The sequence below is a fragment of the Nasonia vitripennis genome (assembly GCF_009193385.2).
Source record: "Nasonia vitripennis strain AsymCx chromosome 5 unlocalized genomic scaffold, Nvit_psr_1.1 chr5_random0003, whole genome shotgun sequence".
NCBI lineage: Eukaryota > Metazoa > Arthropoda > Insecta > Hymenoptera > Pteromalidae > Nasonia > Nasonia vitripennis.
Genome location: NW_022279653.1, coordinates 176,458 through 188,586, shown reverse-complemented (window position 1 = coordinate 188,586; position 12,129 = coordinate 176,458). Strand labels below are relative to the sequence as shown.

Genomic DNA, 12,129 nt, shown 5'->3' with positions numbered 1-12,129 from the left:
CTTACAAATAATTATTTATTCGCGAGAACTAGCCTTCGGCTCGAGAGCCTGTTCTGTTACTAAAGTTACACGCGGACTGTGGAATTAAGGATGTCACGCGCTGCTAGTCTGCGCGGAAGCGTATTTTGCGAGCGGACGGTATTCTGTCCTAGACTGCGTTTGGCGGACGTGTAAGTGTCCGTTGTACTTACTGTCGTAACAGGCAAGTCGCTTGTGACACTTCGGTGTCCTGCGGACTCTACGTTATGTCCGCTCAACTCGTTTCGTGTGTGGATGCTGATGGTTAGTCCACAAGTAAAGTACTCTTACCTGCACGTTGTGACTGCGAAGCTGATTCGAATTTATTTATTCTGATTGAGGTTTAGTTATTAGTATCAATTTAATACACAAGGGTTTTATTTATATTGATTGTTATGTTTTTATTGGCCCAGAGCACTTCACAGACGTTTAGTTTACAGAGTTGACGGAGATTTGCTATATTTAGCTTAGGATGTTGTCGTTTTACAGTTGTATTTTCCTCATACTTTGATCCTATGAGTATGTGTCTTCCGTTTGTGATCTCGGACATTGAGTACGTACAGTTGAGCAATGGCTAGTTTTCGTTATTTTTTCGCATGTTATATTTCCATTAGAGAATTTAAACTGCCGGGCAAAAACAAAAGTATTTTGAAATTTTGGGAATGCAAGGTTTTTGTGTTCTGGATGGCTTAAGGAACCCAAAAACTCGTTGGCTCGGTAGGTCTGTCCTCAAATTTGAATTTTGTTCGTTTAGACCCCCAAAAGTGACCGGTTTTCCGTGGATTTGCACATATCTATGGTCTATTAGACATACTTTGGAATACAGTACAGGAGAAATAAGTAAACTGTTGATTTTAAGAGCGTGGAAAGTTATTTTACAAGGCCATTTCGTCCTACGTACGCTTATGACTATATAATAATATTTATGCAGACTTTAGGCTTCCCATCTCGATTTGGACGTAGTAAAACTCTCAACTATCTCTATGCGCGAAATGCGAGCTAAAATATTTTTATTTACATTTTCCCCAGTATGGATAATACGAGCATTCTCTAGTATGGCTAACGCAAGATCCTTAAAAATGTAGAAAATATTTACTTCGATAAAAAGAAAGTCTCAAATGTTCGTCGATAATTTAGTTGGGAAAGGATTTTAATGATCCAACGAACTAAACATCGATTATATTTATTTCTTTACATTTTAGACGTCTTAGCATTCTTTTTCAAGAGATCGAAATATTTATAAGGCATAGGCATATGCGTTATCAAGATAGATTCAATAGTAACTGACGAAAGCGTTAGATTTTATGGAGAAAGTATGAGTTGCGAGGGCACAATGGCTGCATCACGATTACAGAAGGCTGTTTTAGGAACAAATCCATATGATATAGTATAACATTACGATACATGTGACCTAAGTAACACTTCTGTACAGCGTAATCAGAACATCACGTCGTGCGAAAAAGTGCTACTTGGGTCACGAGTATCGAATAGAATTTTACAGCTGATGAGCTAAAATTATCCTTAGTGGGGGCAACTTTTTACATACTCGTAAAATCAACGTTTTACATTTATGCAAATAACTTTTTTAAATTACGAGTTCGACTTGCGCCAATTTTTTTTCCTTATAAAAATGGACTAGAAAACACATAGAAATTTTGTATTTGAACTTTTATCGCGTCAATTAAAAGTGATGCCCGAAATAGCTAAGGGTATCCATACTGGGCGCATCTCCCCTATGCCTAACAATTATGGATGTTTTTTAACCTTTTTGATTGCCATTGCCCAACAAGGTGGTAGACATATTTATTATTCATTTTTATAGTTATAAATATTTTAATTTTAATGATTAACTAGAATCAATTTTATTTAGTTAAAACTAAGTAAAAATGTTTTAAATACAGGTACCCGGTGGCAAGCAGCAAGCTGAGTTTAGCGACATGAAATCTTTGAAATGTTATTGTTGACATTATTTTTTGTATATATTTGTTAACGAAGGCGGGTGGATAATGATTTTCGTGCAGTAATTTTTTAATGTTTTAAATATTCTTATTGTGAAATTTTTTGTTAGATAATTTTATGGCTCTATCGACAAGATTGTACACCATGGCGATTTTTTGAGACATAGGATGTTGTGATGTGTAATTTAAAAATTTGCCAGAGAAGGTCGGTTCAGTGTACTAATCAGTTACTAATTTACCTTTGTCTTTAATTAATAGAACATCTAAAAAACTTATGGAGTTATCTATCTCAGTCTCGTAAGTATATTGTAATCTATTGTTATAAGAATTGAATGTTTTTAAAATTTCGTCGACTTTGTCATTCGGCACACATGTAATAATGTCGTCCACATATCGATAAAAGAATGTTGGTTTAAACGATAGTTTAGATAGGCAATCCGTTTCGAGATCATCTATGACTATGTCAGCAAAGAAACCCGAAATCGGAGAGCCCATTAGTGTGCCGAACAGCTGTTTATAAAATTTGCCATTGAATTGAAAAAACGTATTCTCGATAAGTAATTCACAAGCTAACAAGATTTCACTGAGAGGTATTTCAGATTTATGTACAATTTGTATATATCTTTTTTCGATGCTTTTCTTGACTAGTAATTTGTCACTGTTGGTATAGAGTGATTTTACATCGAGGCTGATTAAATGGTGGTTCGGTGGGTCCAACAATGTTTTTAATTTTTTTTCTATGAAATCATAGCTATTTTCTACGCATGAGTCAGGTTTTTTAATGCTATTTTGTAATATTTTAAGGAGGCTTTTCGATAAAAAATACGTAGGTGAGCCTATTGTTTAGATAATAGGTCGTGAAGCGATATCCTTTTTGTGAATTAGGTAGTCCATAACATCTTGGCAAGGTAGTGTCTGTTTGTGTGAATTCTAATTTACTGTATTTTTTTCCGAAAAAGCCGTTAGTGTTCCAATTATTCATGAATTTTTTGACTTTGTTCTGGATTTTTTGCTATTTTAGTGTATGTATTTTTGTCTGACAATTGTACTTCTATTTTTTCGATGTAATCGGATCTTAGGATTGCAACGGTCACATTACCTTTATGGGCTAAAGTGGTATTAATAAGAAGGAAGACACACAAAATTTAAATACAGTATACATACACCTTATACACCAGCTGAAAAGAAAACAAATGTGAGTTATGCTCTGACGTCAATAGCGGAACAAATTGTCAACACGGCCGCTCGACTCTCTTCTCACTGCTCCGCGCTATATAAACACGACGAAAATCTCGACTCGCGTGAATTAGAATCGAACAGCTGAGAGAGACACACTGTTCACCTACGTTCCCCTTGCCGCGCGGCAGGGAAGCACCTTCTAGACAAAATCTTGTACCGAATTTCTCCATAATTGTAAGTTTTATTTCACACTGTACATACAATATTATACACCAACAAGTTTTTAATAAAAAATTGTTCACATCAGTCTCCTGATGAAGGCGGCATTGTCCGTCGAAACGTTGAGAAGAAAAGAGAAAATGTTTTAAAGTTATTTTTTATCTTCTTTCTCATCATACAACATGACTCGAAAAGACCGATACAGACAAATCAATATTCTTGATCACCACCGAGGGACAACATCAGATAGAGAAAAACCATTTCCTCTGAAAATATTGTTCACAGATTAAGAAATTAAAGGAAATGCGGTAATGAGCTCTATGTGGGGATTAGGGGAAGAACTCTTCAGAGATAATTGGGAATTAAGAATGAGGTTATTTGACACAATGGTGAAAAGTGTAATGGAATATGGTGCAGAGGAGTGGGGATGGAAAGGTAAAGAAGTATGGAGAAGATACAAAGAAAATATATGGAATGGGTAATGAAACTGGACAGAACCACGCCGGATCATGTAATATACCTAGAGACAAAGAGGTGCAAGCTCGAAACAAGGACGAGGAGAAGAGCAATAAAATATGAGGTGAAGTTAAGTAAGGCAAAAGAAGGCACCTTGTGGAGGAAATGTTATAGGACACTAGAAAAAGAAGAGGAAAAAAGAGGGGAAGAGGAAAGAGGCGCAGCTCCCAGAGAAGAGGAGCTAAATAAAGAGGCTGGGCACTATCAGAATACCACAGAAGACTGAGAGCAGGGGAGCAGGTATGGTCGGAGCTGGAAAGAATAGAGAAGGACATACAATGACAGAATTGGGAAAGTCAAATGAGGGAGTCTTGCCAGGCAAGAGACGTAAATAAACTAATAAAACCACTGGACGAGACACCAGAATATCTGAGAAGAAAAGGTAACACAGGGAAAAAAGGGCTAGCTATGACGGCAAGATTCAGAATGGGCAATGAAGCAAGAGGCTACAAATACTGTTTAAAGAAGGAAGAAAGAATATGCAGGTTATGTAGAGAAGAGGAAGAGACTTACGATCACATATTTGTGAGATGCAACAAAACAGGTAGCAGAGAGAGCAACTAAAAGAACATCTCAAACGGGGAAAGGAAGAATCTGGCGAAGCTACACAGAATAATATGGGTAAGAAAGGAAAAGGAGAAGGTAGGAGAAAGTTAAAAGAAAATTCTGGGCAAATAGAAAAAAGAGCAAACGAATGAGCGTAAAGAGCAATCGAAAGAAAACTAGAAAAAAATACCAGACAAAAAGAAATAATCTAGACGAAGGAACAAGTAGAGCGCAGGGACATTTAGAGAGCAGGGGAGACGAGAGGAACAGTGGACGGAACAAAAAACACCAGATATGGACGGTACAGAAAAGAAAAACACGTGGTGAGTCACAGAAAGAAAGAGGTTAGTAAAGAAAAAACAAGTTTTAAAAGGAGAAAATAAAAAAGAAAAGGAAAAGATGTACAGAGACAAGTAGAAGGAAAGAGAGATAAGAGATCTGAGAGAGGAGGTGGAAGGATGAAAGATAAAGGCGAGGTTTGAGAGAGAGAAAAGAGAAACCCTGGAAAAAAAGATGTAGGACGTGAGAGAGGTCGTGGATTTACTAAAGAGGAAGTTGAAAAACATGTAGAAGGAGATAGACGAGATGAGAGAAGGATTCGCAGGTAAGAAGAATAGAGTGGAGTCGATAAAGAAAAGGCAAGAGATAAGAAGAGGGAGAAGAAAAAGTAGTGAGAGAGAAAAGGGCTGATGCAGCCATTTACAGGAAAGGGGACAACAGGTGTAAGGCGTGGGAGAGACCTGACTATGCACTTGAACAACTGGACGGAGAAGGACTCGATAAGAGATTGGATGGAGGATATCATGGAGGGAGTGGAATGGGTGATGGAGGATACAAGAATGGAGGACACAAAAAAGATAATTTTCAAGAGAAGGGAAGATATAGAGATAATATGAGAGAACATGGCGGAAATAAGAGAAGGAGGCAATATTAGGCTGGAGCAGTGGCTGTCCTTCGACGAACGTAGGGCCAAGGCGCTCATAATAAGGGAGAAAAGAAGGAGGGAAGAAGACAAGATCGAGGAGGGCGAGGTATCACAGAAAAAGAAATGGGTGGCCGAAATTGAAGGCGAACTATATAAATGGAACGAAAAGAAGGAAAGAATCGTGAAGAAAGGATAAGGGATAGAACGGGGAGAAAAGGGCAGATACAAGAAATGAAGGTCAGGAAAGTCAAAGGACGAGGAGGAAGATTAAGAAGTAAGGATTGGAAGATACGGAAGAAAGAAGATAGTAGAAACACACACACATAGATAGGTAACAGAGGAGCACTCACACACACACACACACACACACACACGCACAAAAACAGATACACATAAACATAACCCTCAAACAACATGACATACTCACAACACACGATTCAGTTCTAAGGTAGAAAGACTAAGTAAGGAAATGTAAATAGAGAGAAACAAGATTGTAAACAGTAAAAATAAGTAAAACAATAAAGATTATTATTATTATTTCCTAATAATTCAATTCAGAATTTTTAGAAATTGTTGAATATCATAATTTCAGTTTTAAAATTTTTGTCTTTCATGCTTTAGTTTTTTCAAATTTTAACATGTCTAATTTTTTGCCGCCAAGTTCAATTAATTATTCAATCACTGATTATCATGAAAATAAAGACGCTAAAATTTTAGTAAACAAATTAAAAAATATGATGTTTCAAATATATTATCAAAAAAGTTATCTATGTTTATAGTTATGTATCACTGGCAATAACATCGACGTGATTTTGTTATCTATTACAATTTTATAGTTTTCTACGTCAATTCGTCACTGTCGATGTAACATTCGTTTAAAAAAAAGTAAAAAAAAATTATGCTTCAAATCACCAAATAATGAGTGCAAAAATATCTGATAAAAATGAAAATGAAAAATAGATTATTTGCTCTTGTACGACAATTAATGGTACATTTATGATACTATAGATGTACTTATTTTAAAAGGAATTAGAAACAATTCTAATTTTAAAAGTCAATTAAATTATAACCATATGCTTGAATTCAACAACATTTTGAAATCTTACTTTATTTTTGATATGCAAATCTACAGTTATTTTTTAGAGGTTGTCTATTCAACCTATTGATAGACATAAATAATATATTCAAATACTTTTTTCTTGTTCAAGTACAAACACACACATTTGTTTGGTACAAAGACAATGTAATACGAATTTTTGATAGTATTTACAATAAATGTCTTGATGATCATTAAATTTTTATTGATAGGCTGTTTTCAAATAAAGATAATTTACGCATATCTTTTAAACAAGTACAGTATCAGAATAATTATTATGATTTCGTAGTTTTTGCTATAGCATTTGCAGTCGCTATTGTATTTAATATTTGGCCATGCAATATTAAATTTAATATTAGTAAAATGCGAGAACAGTTGATTAGAATGTATAATAGATTAACTTCATCATTTTTTCTAATATCATAAGATTATATAAATAAAATTTATTTTAAAACAAATGCCGAAATACTAATTATAAGAAACGTTTCTCACGCAATAAAATTTGCTGAATTTAAATTAAATTTTGATAAAATGAATATTAAGAAACTCTGATTTACCCCTTAGGAGTACTTCAGCAAATATACATCATTCTGGTCACTTCTGTTCATTGTCGGTGTATTTCCGGTTTATTGCCGGTTATTTATGGTCAATTCTAAGTAATTTTATATTTTTTCTGATTACTTCTAGTTCACTTTCGGTTCACTTCCGGTTCACTTCAAGTCGACTTCCGGCCAACTTCCAGTCGACTTCCGGTCTACTTCCAGTCGACTTACGATCTACTTTCAGTCGACTTCCGGCCTACTTCCGGTCAACTTCCAGTTTACCATAACCCCTAAGGAGAGGTAGTTTTGGGGATGAAGTAAACTAATAGCCGAATACTACTAGACACATTTTAATATAATATACAATATTACGATATTTGTTGGTTGCCGGTGCGTACTCTGCGTTCCGGAGCAGTAACAGTAACTAAATGGCCAGGGTAGCCGATGACAAGGTCCAGGTAGTTTTCGGTGTCTTAGTGTATAAATCATTAGAGGGCGGTGTCTGGAATTACAGGGTGACCGATGACGAGGTCTAGGTGGTGCGCCCCGTAGTTTTGTGTGTCTAGGTAAATAAATCATACGAGAACGGCGTCTAGATGTATAGGGTGGCTAAAGACTAGGTCTAGTTAGATCACACCGTGGTTTTCAGTGTCTGAGTGTAAACATCATTCAAGGGCGATGTCTAGGTGTAAAAATCATTCAAGGGCGGTGTCTAGGTGTACAGAGTGGCCTATGACGAAGTCTAGATGGTACGCTTTATAGAATTCGGTGTCTAAGTGTAATAATAATATTCGTGGACAGCGTAAATTTATACCTATCCATATTTCTCTAACGTACATTATCAACATAGACACCATACTAATATTTTGCGACTGAACAATCAGTGTTTTCGTGTTAGTGATAAAAATGTTACAAAAAAGTCATGGTCAAAAGGTGCTAAAAATGCTTATATTTTATTTTTGGACTAATATGAAATACTTAAACAAATTTACTAAAAAGAACTGAAATCTATAATAAAAATTGACTTTTAAAAATGTAAAAGGTCAGGCAAGTTCAATATATTCCGCAACGAAATAATGGATAAAAAAGAACTAAGATCAATCAAACAGCGTCAAGTATATTATATTTTATCATAATCAAGTAAAAAATTGTTTTGTTTAATCAAGGGCTTACTTAACTTGAAGTTAAGCTATACGATGACCCATTAGGAACAACTCTCAAGATACTTAATATGTAACTTGCTGTGCCCGTTTTATTTTGTTTTCTGGTTAAATTTTCTTTTTATGTATTAGAACGTGATACAAACACTATAAGTACAATGAAAACGGCATAGCAAGTTACGTAGTAAGTATTTTGAGAGTCGTTCCTAGTGGATCATCATATAACTTAACTTCAAGTTAAGTAAGCCCTTGATTGAACAAAACAATTTTTTTGCTTTATTATGATCAAATATAATAAACTTGACGCTGTTTGATTGATCCCAGTTTTTTGTTATCTGTAATTTTGTGGATGAATATATTAAACTGGCCAAACCTTTTACTTTTTTGAAAGACAATTTATTCATTTAACATGGGTATGGGGCTAGGAACGAAGACGCCCTCTGGGCTACAGGTTTGACATTGAAAGTGTAGAAAGACACTCATATGGGTGGGATGTCAATTATATGGATGGAGTGTCAGTTATATAGGTAGGGTGACTAAAAGAGTGGGTTGAAAAGGAATGCATTAAAAAATATTGGCAGAAATGGGCAATGTGGAAAAAATCAGATCTTAGAGATTGGCTTATAACTCATAAACAAATCTGTAAAATCATTTAAAATTTAAAATTAATTAGGTTTTTCTATAGTAAATCACTGATTTTTTTTAAGCATTTAACTGTATAACATCCAAAGATGCTACCGCACTTATTTAATTACTACACCTTAGCCTGCACTTTCGTGCAATAGCTGGGTGCTTCGTATGTTTGTGAAAATAAAGAATGAAAGGAAAATAAAACTTTTAGAAAATGACCCGGCGTTAATTGGATCTAAATTCTAAAAGATAGAGAAAAGGGATAAATGACCCGGTGTTATTCGGTTCACTTATCCAAGCGATAGGTTGTAGGAAGGAATAGAGAAAGTTAGGACAGCTCAAACAAATTTTTACTCACTTTTCTTTCTTCTTGACGCTGGCTGCTGGTTGATGCTACTGCTAGGCGTCGTATAAACTCATACAGAGTTTATATTTTAGGAATTAGGAAATATAACTAATATAAAACTTTAGTCACAATTTTTAAAAAAGGTCCACAAAGCTAATTTATTTTATAAAGTACAAAACTTAATGCGTACGAGCGCGAAAATAAATCTTAGTGCGTACAAGCGCGTGAATCTACTATCGCGTACAAGCGCGAGAAATCGAAAAACCAAGCTTACTTAGAGCCGGGATCGGAGTGTCGAACTAGAGAGATGTTTCGCAGCACGAAGGGCCTAGAGTCCTCCCATCTCGATGTTATTGGGGTCGCGTTCCGCCTAGATGCCGAAAATTAGCGAGTGAGAGAAGCCGTTATATTTGAGCTTTCCCTCACTTACGCCGAATTTTCACATCTCTCCTCCTACGCAGCTTCAATATTATAATTTTAATGCTTGTGAAATTTTCTACAAATCGATACCAAACAACTATATCTAAAACTTAGTAATAAAGTTCTTCTGCGCGTTAGTTTAAGTAAATATTATAAATAAATGAATTTACTCTTGAATTTACTAATGAAATTTATACATTTCATTCGTTTACAGCCTCAATATTTATTCTAACTCTTTTTTTATTTTTAAAATTTAATAAATTAGCAATGCATCGTTATAACAACCGTAGTTTTACACCGACCGATTATTATAACTCTGTAAAATGATATACCTTACTGCAACAATCGTAGCTTCACACCGACCGACCGTCGCAACAAAATATATGATAAAATTAAAATAAAGAAATAGACATTTGATCCATTCATAAATTATGCACAAGAAGCGAACTGTATAAATCGAAGAATATACAGTTTAGTGTCAAAGAATTAATGAAGAAATTGCGTTATCAGTTTGTAAAATTATAACTATACTACAAGCTACAAACAAACTATGCATTTATATAGTTTTATGTAGAATTATCCCACTAAAACTGTAGCTAAAAGCGAACGTATGCAATTCGAAAATGTACCGAATTTATTCAAGGGGGCGATAAATTCCAAAGATCATAAACAATTGTAAATTGCGATTAATTTTGAAAAGGTCTAAAGAAGAATAACACATGGCAAATTATCGAAAGGTAAAAAGATAAAAAGATAAAATTGGCTTATATAAGAAAAAGTGATATGTATATAAGACTTGATTAGTTATAAAAGGCTGTCAGAAAGACTATATAGAGAACTTTGATTCGTCAATAGGAAAAATGAAAACTGTAAAAAGTCCATTGTCCTACAATTGTAGAAATAGTTTGTGAATGAATAACTTGATGTTGAGACAGTATTTTTTAATCATCTTATAAAAAGAGAAGTATATATTAATGAACCGAAAAATTATATAATACTTCAATGAAGTCTAAAATTAATAGAACGATCGCAAGCTAGTAAGGCAGAGTAACGAATAATTAAAGAAACTTGGTAGGAGAATTATCATATATCCGTACAGGCATATTAAGGTGTGATATATTTTAAAGCGTAAATTACCTAAGCCGTTACCAAAGTTGGTACGGCCAAGCCCATTGTAAATCCGTCATGATAATTCTAAATTATTTATATGAAACTAAAGATTCGTCTCTGTCGAATCTATGCATACAATATTGCTCATCCAGCTTCGGACGCTTTGCCCTGACTTTCACAAAACGACGTGTCACATAGTAAAATTCCAATTTTTTACAACACTTATTGAATGTCAATACATCATAAAATGTTTATTACTTATACAAGACAATATTAAATAAATGTATTTATTTTATATTACAGAGCTTTATCATTGAAGTTCAAAACTACCCATGCTCCTCCAGGAGATACATTAGTACACCGTGGAGATGTACTTACCTCACTGTACTTTATATCACGAGGAAGCATAGAAATTCTCAAAGATGATATTGTAATGGCTATTCTTAGCAAAGATGATATTTTTGGAGAAAATCCATGTATATATTCAACTATCGGCAAATCTTCATGCAATGTATGTGCTTTGACTTATTGCGATTTGCACAAAATCCATCGCGATGATTTACTTGATGTATTGGCTCTATACCCTGAATTTGCTAGCCATTTCAGTGAAAATCTTGAAATTACTTTTAATATGAGAGATGTAAGTATAGTCTTATGATAAATGAACATTTTATTTTTAAATACAATTTTATAAATATTACTAAACGATATTGAGTATATTTTGACCATAGTTATTTTCAAGAAAAAGAAAAGCTGCCAATTTTTTGGCACCCAGCTTCTTTCAACCTTTTTTATTGCTTCAATATCAGAATTTTTTTCATCCCAAACACAATTTTTTAAAGTTTAAATACGTTTTCGTTTCATAGTTAAATTTACTCCTGATTGTCTATAGTTTTCATGTGTACTGTTACGTGCGATCGCCAATGATTTTGTTTTCCGTGAGGCGTTAAACTCACGGTTGCTGCAAAAATACTTAGGCGATGAATAAACACGAGAGATTATCAGTAAATGTATCTTTTTATCAATTATAGTTCACATTGTTTCGGACGTAACCGAGGACTACTAGGGATAAGAGTATTAAGTGCGGCGTATTTATTCTTTATTAATAATATATTCTACCTATTAGTAGTTTTAGCGAACGTTTTTCCGTCATTCACGAAGAAATTACGTCGTAGCATAAAATGGATTGAATTTGTATTAAGTGGCGCGGTAGCGCATGTCCCAACAAAAATGCTAAAATCCGTTTGGGATTCTTCAACCCAACATATTCAGACCATGAAGTTGGCCGCACACGGCTAGTATTAAGACCGTAAATTTAGCTGCACATATTGCTTCCCCACATGCCTATACAGACCAGCGGGATTACTGATGTGATTTTATGCTTCTTTTTTATTCAATATCAAGTGGCGTGGTAACGGTAGCCAAGGTAGCCCATGACGAGGTCTAGGTGGTGCGCTCCGTAGT

The 12,129-nt window shown here is 34.6% G+C and overlaps 1 protein-coding gene across 9 annotated transcripts in view; it reads left to right on the top strand.

Annotated features, from left to right (window-relative positions):
* LOC100117692 (potassium voltage-gated channel subfamily H member 6) overlaps nucleotides 1-12,129 on the top strand; it is a 536,423-nt gene that overhangs the window by 389,518 nt on the left and 134,776 nt on the right. For all 9 annotated transcript variants that reach the window (XM_032602146.1, XM_031932880.1, XM_031932886.2 and 6 more), the window contains one exon: nucleotides 10,969-11,305. In XM_032602146.1, the coding sequence (XP_032458037.1) occupies nucleotides 10,969-11,305 (337 nt within the window). The remainder of the gene's footprint in view (nucleotides 1-10,968; nucleotides 11,306-12,129) is intronic.